The sequence below is a fragment of the Penicillium angulare genome, assembly GCF_028827245.1.
Source record: "Penicillium angulare strain IBT 27051 chromosome Unknown utg000003l_segment0_segment0, whole genome shotgun sequence".
NCBI classification, from domain to species: domain Eukaryota; kingdom Fungi; phylum Ascomycota; class Eurotiomycetes; order Eurotiales; family Aspergillaceae; genus Penicillium; species Penicillium angulare.
Genome location: NW_026623162.1, coordinates 2,596,281 through 2,619,069, shown reverse-complemented (window position 1 = coordinate 2,619,069; position 22,789 = coordinate 2,596,281). Strand labels below are relative to the sequence as shown.

The 22,789-nt window shown below is 47.6% G+C and overlaps 9 protein-coding genes across 9 annotated transcripts; 6 read left to right on the top strand and 3 right to left on the bottom strand.

Annotated features, from left to right (window-relative positions):
- Nucleotides 1-308: 308 nt before the first annotated feature.
- N7478_003132 (mannose-1-phosphate guanylyltransferase) lies at nucleotides 309-1,830 on the bottom strand (the record flags this gene model as incomplete). The annotated part of the gene is made up of 4 exons (XM_056919346.1): nucleotides 309-335; nucleotides 399-1,577; nucleotides 1,655-1,711; nucleotides 1,771-1,830. The coding sequence occupies 4 exons, from the start codon at nucleotides 1,828-1,830 to the stop codon at nucleotides 309-311; spliced, it is 1,323 nt and encodes a 440-aa protein (XP_056782504.1).
- A 716-nt stretch (nucleotides 1,831-2,546) lies between these two features.
- N7478_003131 (putative dynamin GTPase) lies at nucleotides 2,547-5,143 on the bottom strand (the record flags this gene model as incomplete). The annotated part of the gene is made up of 2 exons (XM_056919345.1): nucleotides 2,547-2,879; nucleotides 2,945-5,143. The coding sequence occupies 2 exons, from the start codon at nucleotides 5,141-5,143 to the stop codon at nucleotides 2,547-2,549; spliced, it is 2,532 nt and encodes an 843-aa protein (XP_056782503.1).
- Nucleotides 5,144-6,679: 1,536 nt separating this feature from the next.
- N7478_003130 (lysine--tRNA ligase KRS1) lies at nucleotides 6,680-8,744 on the top strand (the record flags this gene model as incomplete). The annotated part of the gene is made up of 5 exons (XM_056919344.1): nucleotides 6,680-6,895; nucleotides 6,960-7,181; nucleotides 7,249-7,768; nucleotides 7,829-8,674; nucleotides 8,734-8,744. 5 exons carry the CDS (start codon nucleotides 6,680-6,682, stop codon nucleotides 8,742-8,744), a joined length of 1,815 nt encoding a protein of 604 aa, XP_056782502.1.
- Nucleotides 8,745-9,750: 1,006 nt separating this feature from the next.
- N7478_003129 (uncharacterized protein) lies at nucleotides 9,751-10,710 on the top strand (the record flags this gene model as incomplete). Its single annotated transcript, XM_056919343.1, has 1 exon — nucleotides 9,751-10,710. The coding sequence occupies one exon, from the start codon at nucleotides 9,751-9,753 to the stop codon at nucleotides 10,708-10,710; it is 960 nt and encodes a 319-aa protein (XP_056782501.1).
- A 377-nt stretch (nucleotides 10,711-11,087) lies between these two features.
- Nucleotides 11,088-12,668, bottom strand: cox15 (cytochrome c oxidase assembly protein cox15; the record flags this gene model as incomplete). Its single annotated transcript, XM_056919342.1, has 2 exons — nucleotides 11,088-12,201; nucleotides 12,283-12,668. 2 exons carry the CDS (start codon nucleotides 12,666-12,668, stop codon nucleotides 11,088-11,090), a joined length of 1,500 nt encoding a protein of 499 aa, XP_056782500.1.
- A 410-nt stretch (nucleotides 12,669-13,078) lies between these two features.
- On the top strand, nucleotides 13,079-14,574 carry N7478_003127 (uncharacterized protein; the record flags this gene model as incomplete). Its single annotated transcript, XM_056919341.1, has 3 exons — nucleotides 13,079-13,610; nucleotides 13,675-13,758; nucleotides 13,808-14,574. The coding sequence occupies 3 exons, from the start codon at nucleotides 13,079-13,081 to the stop codon at nucleotides 14,572-14,574; spliced, it is 1,383 nt and encodes a 460-aa protein (XP_056782499.1).
- Nucleotides 14,575-15,702: 1,128 nt separating this feature from the next.
- On the top strand, nucleotides 15,703-16,992 carry N7478_003126 (uncharacterized protein; the record flags this gene model as incomplete). Its single annotated transcript, XM_056919340.1, has 1 exon — nucleotides 15,703-16,992. The coding sequence occupies one exon, from the start codon at nucleotides 15,703-15,705 to the stop codon at nucleotides 16,990-16,992; it is 1,290 nt and encodes a 429-aa protein (XP_056782498.1).
- Nucleotides 16,993-18,283: 1,291 nt separating this feature from the next.
- On the top strand, nucleotides 18,284-19,980 carry abd1 (mRNA (guanine-N7)-methyltransferase; the record flags this gene model as incomplete). Its single annotated transcript, XM_056919339.1, has 3 exons — nucleotides 18,284-19,668; nucleotides 19,724-19,890; nucleotides 19,946-19,980. 3 exons carry the CDS (start codon nucleotides 18,284-18,286, stop codon nucleotides 19,978-19,980), a joined length of 1,587 nt encoding a protein of 528 aa, XP_056782497.1.
- Nucleotides 19,981-20,427: 447 nt separating this feature from the next.
- N7478_003124 (SUMO ligase MMS21) lies at nucleotides 20,428-22,002 on the top strand (the record flags this gene model as incomplete). Its single annotated transcript, XM_056919338.1, has 2 exons — nucleotides 20,428-21,185; nucleotides 21,264-22,002. 2 exons carry the CDS (start codon nucleotides 20,428-20,430, stop codon nucleotides 22,000-22,002), a joined length of 1,497 nt encoding a protein of 498 aa, XP_056782496.1.
- Between the last annotated feature and the right edge of the window lie 787 nt (nucleotides 22,003-22,789).

Below are 22,789 nucleotides of genomic sequence, written 5' to 3'. Positions count from 1 at the left end.
ACGTTCTGCATTTGCAGATCGTGTTATGAAATACATGTATATAATAGACACGAGAGAAGAAAGAAATCTCGATAGATGAATTAGATCTTGTTTTTCTAACGAAATCTCCAATGTGCTGCATTCTAACGTAAAGAAAGACAGAAGCGGGGAAAAGTGGTAAATGTGAACAGCGACGAAACAGATGACCATCCAATGGCACGCGAACTCAAGACAAGATTATGGAAGTCGCTCGATATGGACAAGATAGGACGAGGGTGGTATTTTGTAGAAAAAAGCAAACGAGAACCAAAGATCAGATTGCCAGGCATTTACATGATAACTTCGTTAGCAACATCCTGTTTGAATAGCGTTAGTATGAATTATAAGATATTTAGCATGGAAATAAATGAAGGACGTACCCGTTTGAGCTCCTTGTACGGAAGGCAAACGCAGTTTTGCACACGGACTTCATCTCCAACACTACACTCCTTGCCAATAATAGTAATGCTTTGGACCTTGACGCCCTGCTTGACAATGCTGGTAGAGTGGCTGCCAATTGGGATGGGGGTTCCCTCCACACGGGCCCAGGCACCGACCCGACTGCTCCAGCCAATGATGGAGTGCAGCACACAAGCATCATGACGGATTTCGGTATCCTCAAGTACGATGGAGTCCTTGATGCGGACTCCAGCACCAACAACCACACGGGGTCCAATGGAAACATTGGGTCCGAGCTTGGCAGTCGGGTCAACAGAGGCGGTTGGGTGGATGAAGACTGGAGGAACAATAGTGGCAGATGGCGGGGTAAGCTCTTCAGATTGAGCCTGGAAAGCCTTTTGGAGGTACAGCGCGTTAGCAGGCACAGCAGAACCGGCAGTCTTGATCTGGCGCCAGAAGTCCTTGGTCTCGTGGACGAAGAAGCGGTTGCTATCTGCGAGATCGGAGAGGATATCCTGCTCAAGACGGAGCATCTCGCTCTTCTCGGTATCATCGTCATCACCGGTAGAGGCAACGAACGATGACTCCAGGTTATCGGAGGAAGGGTAGGAGAGGAGGCGAGGACGGGTGGTACGGCGCTTGATCGCGCTGCGAATGGCGGGGAAAATGCATTCAGTGGCGAAGAGGTAAACACCGCAGTTGATCAGATTGGAGATGTGAGACTCGGGCTTTTCGACGTAGTGCAGAACACGCTTGGTGTGCGAGTCCGAGACAATGCAACCGAAGTTGGAGGCAGCGTCGTTGCTTACGCGTGTCCCCAGAATAACAGCCTCGGCATCCTTATCTTCGAACAGACGCATCATCTCACCCAGTGGGAATGAGCAGCAGACATCGGCGTTCAAAACGAGCAATCGCTCGGGCTTGCCCTTGAGAATGGCATCACGGAAGTGATACAGGCCACCGGCGGTACCCAACGCAGTGTACTCACGCAGGTACTGAATACGGAACTGGGGGAACTCCTTGGCAGAATCCTTGATGAAGTCACGGAAGACGCTCTCATCGTAATATCCGACCAAAATAACCTCGCGCACGTCGGGGACCTTGGCAATTGCCTTCAAGCAGTGGTTGATGATTGGGTGGCCGGCGACTTCGAACAGGGGCTATAATCGAGGGAATATCGTCAGATACACTTTCCTGCATATAGTCGTATAAAATTGGATAGATAGCAAACACGCACCTTGGGAACATCGAGCGACAATGGACGGAAACGAGTACCCCGCGAGGGGCCACCGACCTATTGACATGTCAATTAATGAACGGTGAGGGGCGGCGGGCATCATTGCGTCACCATACCAGAATCACAGCCTTGGTAGAGGCCTGATTTGGGTGCTCTCGAATAGGAACTTGAAGCATGATGACTGCGATGTAAAGCAGAAGACAAGGAGAGGAAATGAGCAATGATCGCAAGAAAGCACCAGGTGGCCGGAATAAGCACTGGAGAGCTTCGGGCGCCAAGACGTTTTCGGCGGGGGGGAAAACAGAGACTCACCTGACAAATGTATGGAGATCGACTTTGCCCCATAAAAAATATAGAATAACCAAAACAAAGGGTTTTTAGTATTGTAGTGATTATTTACTTTGACAATATAAATGTTTTATTTTATTTGCATTGTTTAGGTGATTTTCCATATGAAATTCGACCAAGATCATGCTGGTTTCGTACATATTACTATAGATGGGTTTCACAAGGCTCACCCTCATGCCGATGCCCAATGACTCCATTGCATCAGCCATGGATGTATATAATTACTAGTTGCTTTTGAAGATATGAAAAGTACTTGATTAAACGTGAGCCACGGAATTCATCGACTTTTTTATCATTTGTGTTTTCTATCTGTTCCCTGAGATTATTTTCAACAACGCCATCCATAACCACCGGCCCACCGCCATACATTAAAATTCCCCTTGGTCAATCATCGAAAAAGACAGGGCCATGGGACTGACTTGCTCACGAGCCTTCACCATTATCGTAGCACCCAGTAGATCACACATGCAGTAGATAGCACAAGTTTCTCAGCCATTTGCTCCATACCATGACTAAAACACATTAGTTCCCTCAAACATATGTCTCAAGCCCAGCCAATGATTTCATCCCGACTGCCCATGGTAGCATCGGAAGGAGTTCTCATTTCCTCATCCTCGTCAACATTATGCACTGTTGCCAACCAATTTTGGGCCTCTGTGAGCTTTTTGCGCTGCTTAGCAAGGTTGTGCCGGCGCGCCTCTCTCTCAGGATCTTCAGCCATCAATTCGCAGCAACGTTCAGGAGTGGTCGCTTTCAATTTCTGTTCAAGAGCGCCTTTCAATTCATTTCGGCATCTGTCGCGAATATGCGACTCAGCAAGAAGGTATATCATGTCAGTAAACCGTGCCTTGGCGATTTCGTAATAGCCCCTCGAACTCTGGCAGAATCAGCATTTCATCCACAAGAAACAAGGAAACGATCACATTGATCTCTTTAACTTACAGCTAACATCTCAATCTCTTGAGAGAATGGGTCTGGCCCAAGGTCGGGGATCTTTTCCCTCCTATCTTCCGGGTACCCGTGGGCTTTCAACCATGTCTTTCTCCGTCCTTCATGGCGCTTCTGGGCGAGCTCGGTCAAACACTTCGAAGACTTTTCCTTATGGTATTGATGGGCCATAGTCAAAGGAGTATTGAATTCCATCCAGAAATGATCAGTAATCTGCTTTGAAAAGTCGAGACTAACGAGGGACAGGAAATCATTGGTAATTCTTTGGAGTTCGCGAAATAACTCCGTCTGGTGGTACATCGCCATCACTTCGTTCAAGGTTTTGTACACAACTTGCTTCACTGTGTCATACAAGGCACTGGAAAACGTTTCAACGATGCCGTTCCAGTGCTCGACACTTTTCTGGTTAAGTTTCTGTATCGCCCTGGGATCAATCTGATTCGGAACCCCCGAAAGCTGACACTCTTGCTTGATTTCTCGGATATCATCAAGTTTGAATCGATGGACCTTCGTGAGACTTTGAAAGTATTCTGTCACGTAAGGACTTTTCTCAGGCAAAGCAGACTGGGTAGGCTGAGTAGGCTGGGTAGGTGGGGTAGGTTCAGACTTGATATTGGGCTCGAAATGCTGTGCTTTTCTTTTAGTACCTCGATGAATTGGTCCTGAGACTATCTCGCAATCGGAATCTATTGCTTCAAGGAAGAAATCAAGATCTGAGCTGTGGTTGAGTATGAGTCGAGGGCGAGTCTTGTCTAGGGCTGTTTGGAGGTCCGAAACCAGATCGTTCCACGGCTTTCGGAGCGACTTGCTCTCGGATCCATCACCAAACAAGCCATTGAAGCAGAGGCCAAGCTTCACCACTTTCTCGATCAAGATGAACTGGTAGTTTTCCACTGGGGGATCAGGTAGAGTCCTAAGCTCGTTGTCAATGCGTCTAGCTTTATCATCAATTTGCTTGATGATTGAGGGAAGACACTTCTGAATTTGATCCATCAAGATAGTCTGAAGTGCGGCTTGGAGTTTTCGAACTCCGAAGCGATCTTGAAACATTGCCAAGTTTCCAGTCCAGAAGGGTTTTCCGAAGAATTCTTCTTCCTGAGCCCGTGCGATGTTATGAGGCACTTTAGGATCTGGGTTGTTTTTAACCACATACCACCCTTGACCAAATTGAAATTTTGACCCGTCCAAGATTTCAATCCACTGTTGATGAGACTCGTTGTCACCGGATAGCCGATCCGGCTTTGTGAGAACGCCAAGCGTACGTTCTTTTGCACCTTTCACTTCACGTACGATGCGAGCGGCAGTCGAGTTAGAGGCGTCATCAGTCATTGACTGAGTGAGAAGAACAATGCAATTCTCCTGCAAAACGTACTGTTTGACGAGCTTTGAAACAAGACTTACAACATATTTTTCATTTTCGTTATCGGCTTGGTTGATCACACCAGGCAAGTCATAGAAAGAAAGATTTGGAAGACTCGGTGCTGACATGTCTAGTCGAATGATATTTGGCGAAAACTTTACATCCATAGTAGTAGGTGTACCCATGTTCTTCCCAGGAACGTAATCTTGAGAGTCTGATGTGGGATTGAGAATGGCCAACTGTGCCCACCGGATTGAATCCTCCACCTGACTCTTATCGATCAATGTAATAAACTCTTCCTCATCTTGTGCGCCTTGTCGAAGCCAGGGTCCGAGGTAGTCGGGCTTCTCAGTTTTCGGGATTCTGTTCTTGAGCATCTTTTGAGGATCGTAATGGTATCCATGAACAAGCGAGATGACACATTTCCATGGCCGGTCTGGCTCACTTTCTCGGAGGACAATCTCCATAGGACAACGTGTGCAGGTACCTGCACTGCGGGGGACTCTGATCTCAGAAATTCCTTCGATCAAAGAGCTTTTTCCAGTGCTCTGATCACCCACGACGCAAATCTTTGGGAGTGCAATACGGTTGTCCTCGATCCCCAGATGACTGAGATGCTGTACCTTGCGGACAAGGTCCCTCATACCCAACCCAAGAACATCCATTGATGAAGGAAGCTTGGGGCTGTCTGGCGGTAGACCGTTGTGAACGCCATTTGTCGAAACTGACGGTGCTGCGTGTTCTGGCAGAGAAGAAAAGAAAAAGCGAGATGATGCTTGAGGGAATACCGGGCTCTCAGATTTCGGTCGGGTAACAAAGTCAGAAGTGAACATGATGAAATCAAGGCCTCAGACTTCAACTAAGTGTAACACGAGTCTGGCCGATTTTCACACCATAAAGCGATAAACAATTATTGAAACAAGTATTGGTAAACACGAAAGAAATGTTCTCAGGCTGAAGAAATGAATGTTGATAGAAGAATGTTGGAAGGTGGAAGGTGGAGGGTGGAAGAAGGGAAGAATGGAAGGGAGGAGAAGTGAGAGAATGAAGCCAAAGTCTACGAAGTCAAATGTCGCCACCCCACCCTTCGGCTTACACATCTGTAACTCAATAGACAATGTATTTGATACTTAGAGCTTATACCCAGGGTCATACAGTAGGCAGTCATGAGGAATGTACAGCATAGGTCGAGGCTAAGATTGGTTGCTGTATCCTGATTCTTGAACAGTTAGATAGACTGTGTAGCAGTAGTAACAAAGCATATAATACAAAATAGTGACCCCATTTCAGAACCACAGCACTTTCTCGCTCTCACATATCCGTCGCTCAGTTCATGGACCTCTAAATCTAATAATTAACAACTATTTCATGGTGGAATGGATTTTACATTGCGGAGACTTGGGAATAAACCTGGACTGTGAATCGATTATCTAGGTTCTAACAATATTGCAAGTAAACCCAAAAAGGAACAATTATAGCTGACTCCATCTTGAAGGTCCTAACCTCCTTGTCAGATGCCCAGATGTAACCCCTCTGAGTGATATTCAATTTCACCACGCGAAAGAGGAACCACGCGTGTCGTTCTACCCATTTATTAAAGTGTACAATCGAAGTAGAAATAGGAAGCTTGTATATTAAAACCTATAGGTGACCGCTGCAAGTAATCCACCATAACGTTTGAACTCCATTTCCTATCCTAGATCCCCCTTAAAAGCTATATCTTGACAGTATCCTCCTGCACGGTAGATCAAGTCAACTCAAAAACAAGATGAATTATCACTTGATATTCGATTTGATTGAATACCTTGAAAAAAAAGGCGAATGTGATACTCACGTGCATCAGTTTGGTGGTGCTGATTCGAGATAAGGAAACTAGATAACACTACCTAGTCTTATAGAGAGGATTGAGTGAAATATGGAACATGAAGAATGAAGAGGTATGCCCAAAATATAGTGACTTCAGCATCACTAAATTTATCATTCCCTGCCAAATTTACAATAATCCCATGCGCAACGCGATATACTTCGTATAGAAGGGGTTTTAAAAACGGCGGGGTAAAAGCCCCACTCGTCTGCCCTAAGCCCTAAGCTCCATATTGAGTATTGAAAGCCTATTGAATTTTCAAGTATAGAAGATAATTCAATTGGAATTGAGACAGTTTAGGATATTGATTAAATGAAACTGTTCTATGAACATTGAACATTAACAACCCGCGATTATCTCGCAGTTTCGGTCCATGAGTCATATAGCTGTAGTTGGGTAGCAGCCAATCAGATGGCGACTCGGCGGACTGCCGCCCAAAATCTCGTTTGCCCCTCCTTCTTTCTTTATCCCACTATTCACTCTTGATCCCTCGTCTAGAAACATCATGGCGGATTCCAACCCAGTGCAAGAGGCTGAGGCCTCTATGGCCAATCTGTTGCTCGATGAAGTCACCGGCGAGAAGGTGTCCAAATCCGAATTGAAGCGTCGCCAAAAGCAGCGTGAGAAGGACGCCAAGAAGAAGGAAAAGGTGGCTGCGGCTCCTCCTAAGGCCGAAAAGAAGGTTTCTGCAGAGGAGGAGGAAGCCAACTTGACTCCCAACGTAAGATTTCCGATATCGCGAATGCTATTAAGGATCATGAATTGACCATCGAGTCTCCGAATAGCAATACTTCGAGATTCGTAGCAAGCGCATCAACAAGCTTCGCGAGACTAAGAACCCCGACCCTTACCCCCACAAGTTCAAGGTCACTCACGACCTGCGTGAATTCGTCAAGGACTATGCCACTCTGGAGAAGGGCGAGCAGAAGCCCGATATCCCCATTCGCATTGCTGGTCGTATCTACACTAAGCGCGCTAGTGGAAGCAAGTTGTGCTTCTACGATGTGGTGAGTTTCAGTCTTGTGCCAGGTACTATTCACTTTAATTCAGTATATCCTGACTATGGTCCTGTAGCGCGCCGAAGGTGTCAAGATCCAGGTCATGTGCCAAGCCCAGTTCGCTACTGGAGACGTGTCATTCGAGAAGCAGCACGAACAGCTGCGCAGAGGTGATATTATCGGTATTGTTGGTTTCCCTGGCCGTACTGCTCCCAAGAACCGCCCCGATGGTGAATTGTCTATCTTTGCCCATGAGATTATCTTGCTCTCTCCTTGCTTGCATGCCATCCCATCCGAGCACTACGGGCTGTCCAGCGTGGAGCAACGGTTCCGCCAACGTTACCTGGATCTCATCATGAACGAGCGTTCTCGCAGCACTTTCCGTACCCGGGCCAAGATTGTTTCCTACATCCGTAACTATCTTGACAGTCGTGACTTCACCGAGGTGGAAACCCCAATGATGAACGCCATTGCTGGTGGTGCTACCGCTAAACCTTTCGTCACCCATCACAACGAATATGACCAGGACCTGTTCATGCGTATCGCCCCCGAATTGTACCTGAAGATGCTGATTGTTGGTGGCCTTGAGCGTGTCTGTAAGTTAATATTTCCAAGGCCGCAATTCCTATACGAAGATAACTAATATGCGATGACAGACGAGCTTGGCCGACTTTTCCGCAACGAAGGTGCCGATCTCACCCACAACCCAGAGTTCACCACCTGCGAGTTCTATCAAGCCTATGCCGACATGTATGACTTAATGAACACCACTGAAGAAATGATCTCCGGCTTGGTTAAGCATCTCACCGGTGGTTACGAGACTACATTCCACGCCCAAGACGGCACAGAGTACAATGTTAACTGGAAGGGTCCCTGGAGGCGGGTAGAGATGATCCCCGCCCTCGAGGAGGCCTGTGGTGAGAAGTTCCCACCCGGTGACCAACTCCACACTGAGGAAACCAACGAATTCCTCAAGGGAGTTCTTAAGAAGATGAACGTGCAGTGCACGCCACCATTGACCAATGCTCGTATGATAGATACTCTGGTTGGTGAATTCATCGAGGAGACTTGCGTCAACCCCACTTTCATCTACGGTCATCCTCAGATGATGTCCCCATTGGCCAAGTATGACCGCATCAAGCCTGGTATTTGCGAGCGTTTCGAGGCGTTTGCCCTTAAGAAGGAGCTTGCCAACGCATACACTGAGTTGAACGATCCCTTCGATCAGCGTATGCGTTTCGAGGAGCAAGCCCGCCAGAAGGACCAGGGTGATGACGAGGCTCAGATGATTGACGAGACCTTCTGCACTTCTCTCGAGTACGGATTGCCTCCAACTGGTGGCTGGGGCTTGGGAATTGACCGTCTGGTCATGTTCCTTACCGACAACTATAGTATCAGAGAGGTCCTCACCTTCCCCTTCATGAAGGATGATAAGACCCAGGTGGGAGGCAAGTCTGCGGCGGAGGTTGCCGGAATTGAGCCCAAGCCTGAGGAGGGAATCCGTATGTTATTATTATCCTGTAACTTTCATGAGCCTATAACACTAACTTGCAATTTACAGCCCACAAATAATTGATATGAATCTATCTATGGGTTGGGATTTTGGTATAGCTGAAAGATCGTGCCATGCCCTTGTCTGTAATTTCATGTGAATTAAACGGTTTTTACGAGGCATGCCATGCATCAGATAAGTTGAAAAAAAAAAAGAAATTTATCAATTTATACATACCTGAGCTTTCTCTGTATATCATATATATCATATTTTGCAATCTATGTAACTTGAAGTTGCCATAGACATGAATTTTGAATGTTCACTCTTCGAAGCCATTTCATTTAGGCCTGTACTCAACATAAATCACTTAGTCCTGGAGCTCTCTTTCTCTTTCTCTGCGACCCTTGAACTGAAAGGTCGATTTTCGTCCCTCATACTCCAGGACTCTGATTCACTAACTCACCTCTCGCTAATTCCTATGTAATGAAAGGACTGTTTGACGTGCATAAAAGAGCAAAATTTCAAGCTGTTGCCACCTTGTCCTTCCAACATTGAAGCATCCATCTTTCTACAACCAGATCGTATCATTTCTTCCCACTCTTCTGACTTTGAAACTCGCCGATGATGGAACACGACTCATCCCCCGAGCAACATGAGCGTGCGCCTCCAAAAAAGACACACGCCACGAACGGTCGACCAATCTACTATTCTGAAATAGACTCACCAACTGGCTCGCATCATTCATCAAATTCAGCGCATCCTTACCAACCTGTTCCCAGCAGCTTTCAGTATGCTAATTTCCCTGTGCAAAGTCTTGATGCTCGCCACATCGAAATTCAACGGGCCCGAATGCAAGGACTGCCATCGATTCCTTTCCCGCATCTGGTAGGTGACTTTCTCATTCTCCGACTTTAGTTATTGAAGAAGCGTATTCATTTGGAATACGATATTTAGCCCTGGTATCCATCGCGACGCCTGCCCACCCCCACCCAAACTTGGGTTAGCATATTGATATCAAAGGTTGAAGTGACTCAGCATGGTATACTAATATAAGATGAATAGCACATGAGAGGGTGCATGAAGCCAATGCCGTGGCATCCCTACGCACCCTATTCCAACGATGGCCAACGACTACCCAGCATCCATGACCTCCTCAATCCCGCACCGGCGCTCAGAGATGAGAATCTCACCGAGCTTCCCTCATCAAACGGCAAACCGCTAGCAACGGAAGCAGCCCGAGAGTCCCAGGTATCGAACGCAGGGGATACAACTCAATCTGAGATCTCTGATGTCTCTACAAATGGAAGTACCACTCGCCACGACCGTAGCTCAACCAAGAGCCTTCCTATCAGAGGGCGCAAAAGACCAATGCAGGTAGCCACCTTCACTGAGGTAGCAGCTCACACTGCAAAGTGTGATGAATGCAACCACCGGAACACGGACGGAATGTCTCGATGCAATCTTTGTGGTTGGCAATGCTGCCGAAAGTGTCTAGGGAACCGTGGCCAGAACCGTAGTCATGTCTCTAGTACCGGTTATCATACGGCGCAGGAGCCTGAATCTCCACCAGCAGCAGAAGACCCTGAGATATCGTCTTCACCTTCGACGGTGCCCTCGCCAGCTTCCTCAACCGTCCGTCGTCATTTATCTCCTGAAACACCTAATACGCTTACGTCAAGGGATGGGTCTCCTGGTGAGACTATGGGTAGAAGCAGGCAGGATAGGGACCAACAGGCACGAAGAAAGGCCGCGGAAACTTTGATCAATCTTTCTAATAGCTCACCTTTACAGGATAACAATTCGGGTTCGTCTCATCGTGGATTTGGCTTCGGCCGAACTGGTGGTGAGTTTGGGAGTCGTCGAAACTATGAGAAACGGTCTCGTGATCCAGAGGATATCGCTGATGACCCTCTTGATATGCAGAGGCAGAAGCGGCCACGGACACACGAGAGTTTGACTGATATTTCTATGGCTTTTGGAGAGGAATTTGACAACCCAAGACGAAATCCATCACGCAGAGCCAGGCCTATTGACATGAAAGAATGATTTGGCTTTTGAAAGGGTCGTTGGTGGTGTTGTCACTTGGTGGGGAACTTTCAGGCGTCTGTAGTAGTATTCCACGGCATTGATTTACATCTCCACTCTTTTGTTGTTCTACCCTCTCCATTTACAAGGCGTTCATCGGGGTGGCTGCATGTTCGAAGATACCCATACGATACGAAATAATCTGCACGTGTCAAACGAGAAATGAAATGAAGTCAGGTGAAATTTGTCTTGTACAAGGTAGATCAACGTAGTAATAGCTAATACAGGTGGATGTTGTGAAATCCACAGAAAGAGAGGAATGGAGATGGTATCAGGACACCAAGACTATAATCGCTTGGTAAAATATCATACACGACAACAGTATTTTTACAGTATTTTTACAACCTCTTCATACCAGCGGCAGTAGAAGATGAAAGCTGCTGGCTACGGGCCTTGGCAGCCATCTGCAATAGCTTTGCGGTACGAGATGGATGCCAGACGCGGCTGCCCAACACAAACACCCAAGTAAGAAGGAACAAACTACCAGCTTGGTGGGCCGAGGCCAGGGGAATGGGAACCAGATACAGCAAAGTCGATATACCGAGAGCAACTTGCATACAAGCGAATCCAACCACGCCGTGCATTCCTTTACGGGCTGCAGGGGGAAGCAGACGCTTCACAGTAGGTGAGCGGCGACTGTAAGCCCAAAGGGCCATAATAGAGGTGAAGGTGGTCATGGCAAGGATTCGGTGATCGAGCTGGACAAGGGAAGGATTCTCCAGCATGTTGCGCCACCAGAGATCGGAGCGGTCCTCATGGCGAGAGTAGCGCTCATCAAATAGCTCGTTCTTGGGCGGCGTGAGGCCATTACCCATGTAGGGGAACTCGTTATAGATGAGACCGGCATCCAAACCAGCGACAAGGCCACCGGACATGACAGTAGTGAAGACCAGAAAAGCAAGACCAGCGACGGAACGACGGAAGATCGCCAGACGTGGGTCCCGAAGAGCCTCAAGCTGCTTGATGCCAGCAGCGGCATCACTCATCAGCTTATGGGAACGCAGGATAGCAAGACCATTCCATAACATAGCAACGTAACAAGTAAATGCGGCGCCGAGGTGAGCAGTCAAGCGGTATTGGCTCACACGCGGGTGGCTTCCTGGCGCAAAAAGGTCATCCTTCAGTCCAGACTTGACCATCCACCAACCCAGGAAACCTTGGAAACCGATAAGACCGGCGATGCCGAATAGTCTCCAGGCCATTGGGGTGGAGACCTTCTTGCGGGCGACGAAGTATACAGCAGGCAGGACGAACGAGATACCGACGAATCGGCCCCAGAGCCGGTGGATCCACTCCATATAGTAGATAGACTTGAATTCAGACAGGGTCATATGCGGGTTCAAAAGCTTAAATTCGGGGGATGCGCGATATTTGGCGAATTCTGATTCCCAGTCCTCTGCATTCATTGGGGGCATAGAGCCGGTAACAGGTCGCCATTCGGTGATACTCAATCTGCGCACAAGTGAGTCCCGTCAGCTTCCGGAATCTATTTTTTGACCCATTTAAATGTGAGAGATGTATCGAGCTACTAACCCTGATTCTGTGAGACGGGTCAAACCGCCGAAAACAACAATACCAAAGACACTGGCCGCACTGCCCAGGAGCCAATATGCGACGGACTTGTTGCTGATCTTCGGCATCTCCGACTTTGCTTTGGAAGCACCCTCCTCAATTGCATTTGCGATTGCTGGGGCAGCTGTAGATTTTCTCAACGCTGAAGTGAAGAACTGGCGGTTTTTATCGAAGAAGAGGGAAGGTCGCATTTTGCTGGATTGAGGGGATGGCATTGCGCCATATCGACGGATGGATTTCGCGGCGTAGCCTTGGTCTCGAAGACATTGGCGGCAGGTGAATAGGCCCTTGGATGCACGAGGCACTACGGACCGCCATAATGGCAGAGAAGTGCCTAGAGAAGCCATGGCGAATGTTTGTTTGGGGGAATCCGGAGAAGAAGAAAAAGCGAACCCTCGATTCCGGAGATCATGCGATTGTTGCGGGTCATCAAGCGCGGGTCCAATCAGAGATGAGCGATTTGCTGGCTGCCAACATTTGAAACATGAAGACTATTTTGTAGTACAGCGTAGTATTTTATATATTATACATATAATTAATTAAAGAGAAACTGCCTATTTACATTGCTATGCTATCCATTGGCCACAACTAATCATTGTCTTAAAGCGATCATTCAATTGTCTACGCAGAGGCCTGGGCCTTGTCATTGTACTAATGCCTGAGGCAGACAAATTGTCTTTGATCCACAGCTCCAGACAGCCCGAGCTCATATTATTCAATACCAACCCAACAACCTTCTCAATTCCCCACGCGAACCATGTCCTACGCCGTGGAATCAAAGAAACGGAAATTCCATCGAGTTCTCGAGTCTATCTCGAAACCATCCACCCCCGAAAGTACATCCAAGCCCTCCAAGTCAACAGCAACAACATCGTCAAGCGCAGGCGCCCAACAAGACCGACCACCTGCCAACCTCTCCATAAAGAAAGTCCGTTTGACCGGAAATGATGCATCAGATCCTATCTCAGTGCGCAACTCAATATTGAATCTTTCGCGATCTACATCTCGAACATCGTCTTCCTCTTCGTCGAAGCGCCCAACTTTCGTCCCATGGGACCGCGAAGCATTCCTCGGGCGGCTAGAGACCTTTCGTCGAGTGGACAGATGGACTTCCAAACCTTCACCGATAAATGAAGTACAATGGGCGAAACGTGGTTGGATATGCACAGATGTGAAGCGCGTGAGCTGTGTCAGTGGTTGTGGCGGCTCGGTAGTAGTGAAGCTACCGGAGGAGATCGATGAACTAGATGGATATGATATAGAAAAAGTTAAAGAGCGCGGGGAAGTCCGTATGTTTTGCCTTACTTTACTCATCACAGAAACATTGTTGGATACTGATGGGAATATTTACAGGTGCAAAACTCGTGGATGAATATGTCAAACGACTACGAGAAGACCACGGCGAGAACTGCCCATGGCGCAACAAAGCATGTGATGGTATGACTTCAGTTCTGCAATCTTACTTCAATGGCTAACTTCCTCTCAGCTACTATTCAGCATTTACCATTAGCGAATACGGACACGGCTATTGCTGGCCTACACGATCGCTATCGAAACATTGTGAAGATGGGTGATAAATTACCAGCCGAAAGTGCGATTCAAACTCCGGACGTTTTTGATCTGGATGGACTTATCAAAACTTTACCCGAAGACTGGCCAAATAACCAGGAGCAAGCTTCCCAGACGACAGATGCTCAAGACGAGCCTAGTGTGGAATCCATTGACACTGCTTCCGAGCCACCGGCGGAACTGCCAAAATCTATTAACAAGGCTGCACTTTCAATGGCATTATTTGGATGGGATGCTGTAACCGATGGAGCTGCCGGGCTAGTCGGGTGCAAAGCTTGTTTCCGTCGCCTTGGTTTGTGGATGTACAAGCCAAAAGAAAATGGAGACGTAACCGTCTATACATCTCTAGATGTGACTTCCGAGCACATGGAATACTGTCCATGGATCAATCGACTCGCACAAGGTGGAACAGGCAAATCAAATGAGAAAGTTGAGATCTTGCGCAGTGGCTGGGAGATTGTGGCCGAAGCATGCAAGGTGAAGCACCGTCGACGGCTCCGATCTGTGGCATCTATGGATATATCCCAGAGTCGCTCCAGCACGCCTTACGAGGAGAGCATACCAGACGAAGAAAACGAGGAGAGCCGCAAATCTGCCGACCGCGAATGGTGGGCGAAGATTCGACGAATAAGACATGCATTGACTCCCAAGTCGCCGCATCGCAAATCCAATCTCTCGAAATAATGGCCTACTATATGACCCCATCTACATTGATTCTTTTTTATGCATAGCCAATTTAATACTCAGACAAGTTTGAACATTCGAATCCTCGAAATATATAGCGATCCGCATAGTACATAGGTAAAGACGTGTCACGCTGGTACATGTCTAAATACCTCCATCCCTACACATGTTTCCACCATTTTTAGATCATATAATGGCAGAGCCTATAGTACAACAATATTTTGGGCATCGCATTTTTAAATTTTTAATACTGTTCCAGAAACCTGTATTCTGTATCTTTTACAAAGATGAGTATCTATCTGCATGCACACCTAAATTTATGAGCTTGAAGGTTTCCAATACATTCAAAGGCTTTCCTGACTTTCCTCATCTTCATATTCATCTTCCTAACATCTTCGCACCTTTCGGTCAAAGGCTAGGTAGGTAATGAGCACCAATCTCTCTTTTGCTTTCTCTGCTTTGACTACTCGTCCCAAGAGAGATAGGCCAACATCAATCAACCTATCCTTTCCCTTACCCAAGCAGCTATCTTGTAGAGATTGACTATCTCACCTCTCTTAACTATTATCGGTCCTTTCTTTTTACATCTGCCCCCTTTGCAAGCCTTTCAACTCTGCCACAGTCATCCAATTCTTTTCCTAATTTCAACCTGAAGGTATATTCCAGCCTTTTCTTTCCGTGACTCCCATCAAGATCCATATACTTGCGCACGCCTACTCTCTCTCTTCTTCCTCCTCTTCTTCTTCCTCCTCCTCTTCTCTCCTTCTTTCCTTCTCTTCTTCTTTCCTTCTCTTCTTCTTTCGTTCATATTGCAAGTATCTGCTGCCATCCATATTGGCGCGTACGCCCATCCTTCCATGTGTAATGACCACTGGGCGACCTTATCTCTCTTCTCATATTCTCGGTTTTACATACATTCATTGGTCTCAACCTGTTCACTAATCTCATATATCTTCAACAGTCCCCAGAGTTGTAATTCGCCAGTACTCCGAGTTGTTTCATAGCCCTCGAACACCTGGGTTACAACTTTTGACTCGAAACCACATAGGTCTATTCGGTATCTTCATCTCGAGCTGTGTCTCCACTTTGACTTCATCCTCAGGCTGACTACATTGAACCAACATCAAAATGTCTGGAAACTATTCCGAATACCTTTTGGGAGAAATTCCTGTCGACCTTGCGGGAGAACTTCCTGGAGAGCTTCCTGGAAACTTTTTTAGCGACCTTCCTGGAGGAATTCTTGAAGACCTTTCCAGAAGCTTCACTGGAAACCTCACGGAAAATGTTTCACTGAAGGCAACGCAATTGAATACATTCCCCCAGCAGTCTGTTTCTCCCATCGTCAAAAACAATATGACCACGTGCGTGTTTCCAATGCCTGCACCTCTCGACCCGAAAGATAGGCCTGCGGCCGAAGGCCATGGCTCAGCATACATAGATGCTGCAACCTCTCCATCCCCAGTGCCAACAAAGGCTCAGAAACGTACCTCATTCAAAGAGCCACAAAGTCTTCCAGATGAGCATGGGCTTCTGGATCAGGATGAGATTCTCAAGCTGATTTATTACACCCCAGCCATTCGCAAGAAATACCCATCTTGCTTCAGCTCGACAGGCCATATTCGAGCCGAGTGGTATCCACTCTTGTTTGAGAGGACTGCCGATGGTGAGCTAAAACACCCAGAATCAATCCTTGCTTCCAATACACAGAACTGGCACGCCAAATTGCGGACTTATGAGTGTACCGACCAACCTCCCCGTGCTTCAAAGTCCACATCCCCACCATCGACCCAACGTCAGCCATTGAAGCGCTCAGCAAGTCAGACAGAAAAGAGGCATTCCAAGCGTACGGCAAAGAACCCGAAACCAACCGTGGAGGAAGAACCTTTAGCGAGAATGGAAGAGCCTGAAAATTTGTCGGTCATGCCTACTGTAGCGTCTCCAAGCGAAAATGCGGACCAGTCCAATGATACTCCGGCTCTTCCTCCAATATCACGATTCTTCGGAGAAACAGCTACTGCCCATGGTCACCCACAGATTCCACAGCCAATCCCAAGCGTGAACTACGATACCATGCAGCCAGGGTTTGCTACATCTCAAACCTATCCCAGCACCTATCCAAGCCCTGCACGACTGGGAAACCTTGCTGGTAACCCAAGCTTCGCTGGCAATACGGAGCCGAATTTCTATCATAATCTTGCCCAGATTGAATTCCTGGAAAGGGACTGGATCCCTCCATTTCTTAGATGGATGGAATCACGAGTGCAGCGATTGCACATGGCTATCGTTGAAGCTAATGACCTTGGTCAAAGCCATGAATACCAGACCAATCTAGCTCAGCTTGTGGCTGCATTGTATCAACTCCGTATGGCATGCCTTGAACTGGACAGCTTTCTTCGGGCGGAAACCATGATTCAGTGAGATGGATCAATTTGAATTCATATTGGGTTTTGTCCTATTCATGAATGCGTTACTAGTTGGAACATATGTGCTGCTGCATCTATTGAGTTCTGAAATTGATATATTGTTTTATTTTGTTGATATTTCGCTTTTTAGCTTTCGTTTCAAAATGCATTATCTCTCAATTTTCGGTTGGTCCTTTTGTGGCCCTGACTTAAACTTAGCATCAATTTGGGAAATGAAATTGTTATTTTTACACTATTCCTATACCTACAGATGAAAGAAAGATGGCTGTATCTGCCTCGGAGGGGCTAGGAGATGCTACATATGAACTAGGATCGTATGTGGTACGATAAAATTGAACTTATGTATTCGAGAATAACCTTGGGATATTCCACTCGAGGTCGCAGCTAGGGAGAATTTACATAGTACTATACATATCTTGTATAGGTAGTAGTAATACCCTGGGGTCCGATGATTTATTTTCAACTATCTAGTTACTAGACTACTAGGTATCTGCCTTGCTACATCCATCTTCTCCTAAATCCCGACCCATTGTCGCCTTAGTTTGAACGTATGGATGCCGAGAGAGAACAGAAAGTTGATTCAAATTCAGACCTGGGCGTGAACATTAACCAGCAGAATGATTCCGGAGAGAAGAAAAAAAATTAAAATTCTTACCATATTCAATACAAATGCCCCAAGAAAAAATATTACTAGTGAAATCAAGAAAGATAGAATTCTGTCTCGCGAGAACCATGGAATACGCAACGTGAGGATCCGTAGTAGACTAGGCCAAGGCTGACGCTCGGCATCGGAACTAATCTGTATGGGTGTTAATGAAGAAGAATAACCGCTGTTGATAGCATTATCCCGAAATCACTGGCTCACCCAAATTTTGAAGCACCGGGTAGTAATGGTATTCTCCTTTTGCATGGAAATCAGTTTACATAGTATAGTAGATGGTTCTAAGGTAAGGTCCAAGCACTTGAGGGCTGCTCATTGAAAGAACAGGCGTGATATGATTGGCTCCCAGTAGGATCTCGCCGTGACCCACATCCAGCGGAGCTCCCTTCGTGCTATTCAACACTTCGACTCTTCTCAACTGCATACATCTCTTTGACTTGGTGTTGCTTTTCTCTCCCCTGATTTCATTCCTAATCAATTATCTCCCTTGGGATCTCTTTTTTCTGCTCCACCACAACCTGAATCAATCCCAACTACTCTCAAACTGGAATTTGCCTGAAATTTCAACTCCGAAATCCCAAGCCACCCATTGCCAACTCTCACATCACGCCTCCTTCTCCACAAAATGGAAGCTTCCTCCAGGTCAGGATCTCAAAGGCCTCCAAATCAATCTGGTAACCATGACGGACCATCCGGCTCACCAGGCACCGCCGAGCGCCAACCAACCGAAGATCAAAACACACCCGCCGACTCTCAGCAAGGCTATTCCAAACGCAAACGAATGCAAGAACGTCACCAGAACCGCAAGCGCGGTCGGACACCCCCATCGGTCTTCTCACGTCGTGATCGCTCCCACAGCCCACGCGAAAACACACGCCGACGGTCTCGATCTCCGCTTCAGCCTCGCAGCCCTCCGCCAGGCGATGAACCGCCCAAGCAACGAAAGCGACCAGGCGGTGGTGCGAGAATGGGTATTGTGGACCGCGAGACTCTTCGCCGTCGACAGGAGGACCAGGATCGGGTGCAGGAGGAAGATGCCTCGCGGATGTCGCAGAGTCGGGGGGTATCAGATGTTGTGCGGCAGCACTACAATGCTGTTCCTGAGCGTGGACGGGAATGGCGCAAGACAGAGAGTAAGATCAAGGGACTGCGCAGTTTCAACAATTGGGTGAAGAGTACTTTGATTCAAAAATTTTCGCCAGATGAGGAATTCAGTGCGCGGTTCAATGATACGAAGGATTGGGCGAATGATAGTATGGGACCTGCGCCCGTTGATGATAAAAAGTTGCTTGTGCTTGATTTGGGCTGTGGAAAGGGCGGAGATCTGGGGAAGTGGCAGCTTGCGCCTCAGAAGGTGGATCTATATGTTGGACTTGACCCAGCCAATGTCTCTATTGAGCAGGCGAGGGATCGATATGCCTCTATGCGATCTGGTCGGGGACAACGGGGTCGTCGACCACCACCGGCTTTGTTTCATGGGGAGTTTCAACCGAAAGATTGCTTTGGCGAGTCGCTGAGTGATATTCGCATTATCCAACAAGTTGGATTTGACCCCAGTGCTGGGCCGGGTGGATCTATGATGGCGGCACGGTTTGGCGGCGGCGGCTTTGATGTTGTTACTTCCATGTTTGCAATTCACTACGCCTTCGAGAGCGAGGAGAAGACTCGTCAGATGTTGAGCAATGTTGCTGGTTGTCTGAAGAAGGGCGGTCGCTTTATCGGTGTTTGTCCCAACTCAGATATGATTACGGCTCGTGTGAGTGCATTCCATGAACAGCGAAAAGGCCGCGAAAGTGGCAAGGCGCCTGAGCCTGAGGGCCGTGAAGATGGCGAAGTCGAGGAGGAGGATCATTGCGAATGGGGAAATGAAATCTACCGTGTCCGTTTCCCTGGTCCCACCCCTGAAAGTGGTGTTTTCCGACCGCCGTTTGGGTGGAGATACACTTATTTCATGCGAGAGGCTGTCGAAGAGGTCCCTGAATACGTTGTTCCTTGGGAAGCATTCCGAGCGTAAGTACTCACTCAAGTTTCTCTTCTCCGCTGTATTTGACACTAACCTTCTCAGTCTCACTGAGGACTATAACCTTGAACTTCAGTACCGCAAGCCCTTCTTAGATATTTGGGAAGATGAGAAGAACGACCGTGAGTTAGGCCCGTTGAGCGAGCGCATGGGAGTCCGAGATCGAGCCACTGGGGCGCTAAACATGACCGAGGAGGAGAAGGATGCAGTTAGTCAGTATATTCTTATAGTGCTCTTGTTTATGTATCCTGCTAACAGTCTCGTCAGGCTTCTATCACGCATTCTGCTTCTACAAGGTATAGATGAAATAGATTTCGGTCTTTTCAAGGTGAAAGGTACATATTAGAAGTATCCGCGAGTAGCATATTGTACTATGAGAAGTTCTATAAATATTCAAAAGAATGAGTGTTCCATTTTTGCTACCAATCTGTACAATTATCCTAATAATTCAAACTATTTTTCTCATGATCTTCCAAGGTCGTTCATCTGTCTGCTTCAAGTTCCTGAAGCAAGTGACCGATAAGATAAGCTTATCGCACCCACTGTAGCCTTATCAGGATTAGTGGCCCGCGACGCGTCTAGGATTTCGATATCCTCGAGCTGCAGCTCTATGTTCAACAACCAAACAACAAATTCACCTGAACATGAACATGAACAACATCTCTACTTGGCAATATTAACACATCATTTCTACGCTACTCCCTCACTAGACTTGAAGTTCACAAGCGCGCTATTGGAGCTGTCCCAAGATGTTCGCAACCCCCGCGCGTAATCGCACTTCACAATCTCGTGCTCCCTCAAGTGTACCACGCTCCGCTTCAAACGCCCAAAGAGGTACGCCCTCAAGCGGTGCGAAACCAAGAACCAAAACAACCCCTCGAACAATTCAAATCCGCGACCTACCACCCTACGAAGCCCCCGAGGCACCCCTCAACCGCGATGCTCAGTGCAAACTAGCCGCACTCCTTCACTCCCAACACAAGAACAGCGTTCAAACACATCTCGGGCATGCGACTCAGGTACTCACCGAGTCAGCCGGTCAGGTGAATGAAAAGCTTTTTGATGCGCGACTCCGCTACGAGAAGCTCAGAGAAGGGCGACGAAATGCAAGTGCCATTAGTGGAGAGGAGCCAGATGACTCTGTAGACAATGAGGAGCTTGAGAGGCTTGGTGACCTTGAGCGGAGAACTGATGCTGTGACCGGACAGATGGAAGAGAAGATGCGGGGGATTATTGATTCTGAGGCGAGGCTGCAGGCGATTCTGGGTTCAATTTCTCAGCTTCAGAGGGAGGAGGAAGAGAATCAGGCTGCTTCTGCTGGGCCTAGACAGACAAGGGCGCAAAGGCGGAGGGATGATGATGAGGAGGAATCTGAAGGTGAGAACTATGAGGGGACGCCGGAGAGAGAGGGCATGGAGGCTAGAGCGAGAAATCCGCCGAGCAAGAGATTGGGTGAGGTGTTGGATGCCGAGGGTGAGAGGTGGAAGGAGCTGTCGCTTACTGAAAGGTATGTTTATGAGTTTCTACGGAGTTTCTTACTATGAGTGGGTACATGTTACGAACAAGGGTCTAACCTTATAAACAGATATGCCGGGCATAATTCTTACGTTGGATTCTACCGCATGGTTCACGATGCTAAGTTTCCCAATGAAGAGGCCCCGCCCCTACCCCATTCATCGACCTGGTTCGAACACATGGAAGACTCCAACGCCACCACATCCGCTGGTCAGCAGACTCGATCGACGCGCAACCGTCGCCAACCCTCCGATGACTCGGACGATGACATTGCCATTCAGCGAGAGCGTATCTCCATGAAGTGCCCACTTACTTTACTTCCATATCAAGACCCCGTTACTAGTACAAAGTGCCCGCATAGCTTCGAACGTGAGGCTATTCTTGATATGATCCGCGGCAGTAGTATGACCGCACCCGGGCCCGGCAGGGGTCGCGTTCGTGCTCTAAAGTGTCCTGTTTGTTCAACGATATTGACTAAGGAAGATCTTCGAGCTGATCCAGTTTTACTTCGTCGGGTGCGACGAGCCGAGGAAGTGGCTGCCCGTGAGGCCGAAGATCAATTGGAGGGTCAGTCTCAGTTACCTAATTCGCCGAACCATATTACTTTGGCTAGTGATGCTATTGAACCGGAGATGGATGTGGATGTGGATATTGATGATGCGCCGGTGCCAAGTGCCCGAGTTAAGTCGGAGCCAGTGGACCGCGCGAGAAGTACAGATGAGGAGGAGGAGGAGGATGAAGAGGTAGACGAAGAAGAGGAAGAGGAAGAGGAAGATGAGGAGTCAGATGTGGAGATGGGGTCAGACTAGGAATACTAGTATAATTCACTTAATATGAGAAATGACACTCAAAAATGACACTTCGTATATATACTACGGTGGACTTTGATGGATGATGCCCAGCAATGCACATGTGGTGATAGACTCGGCTAGACCCGCATGATAGGCTCGGGTACTCCAAATCGCCTGGATGACCATCGCGCCGGGACGAGATTGATGTTTGTTCTCCGATTCAGCCGTTCGCTTCATCCATGGGATTTGAAGGGGGAAAAAAAGCCATTCAATTCGATTTCTAATCCTCCGTTCATCAAAAGTCACCGCCCTATAGTAGGTACAGTAAGTAGCAGGAAATCCCACGGTCGTATGTGCTCGGCAAACGCATAGAAAAAATGGAAACAAGCGTGATCCGTGTTTCAGGAGTTCACAGATAACACTAACCTCGAAAGAGATACTGCTGGCCCCCTATTCTCCGTGCAATTTTTCCCTAGGATCACTGATTGGTTTGATTGGCGTAATTGGCGTACTTCGTGCGGTTCTCCACTGTTAGCGCGGCCACACAAAGTTTCGGGAACATATAATTGTCCTAATGCAGCAGTTAGAATGTATGACAGCACTTGATCACAATTTATGGGGTACGGAATGGAGGAGAATGATAAAATCCGGGGCTCCAGATTCAATTACCCATGTCACCATCACTATGCCAGTGGAATTCCGGGGAAAATGAAATCAATCACGTTTGAATCAATCGAAACAGTGTAACTCTGTTATCGAAGCGGAGAAAGAACCAGCCAATGATACGAGATGTCCCCGCAATTTC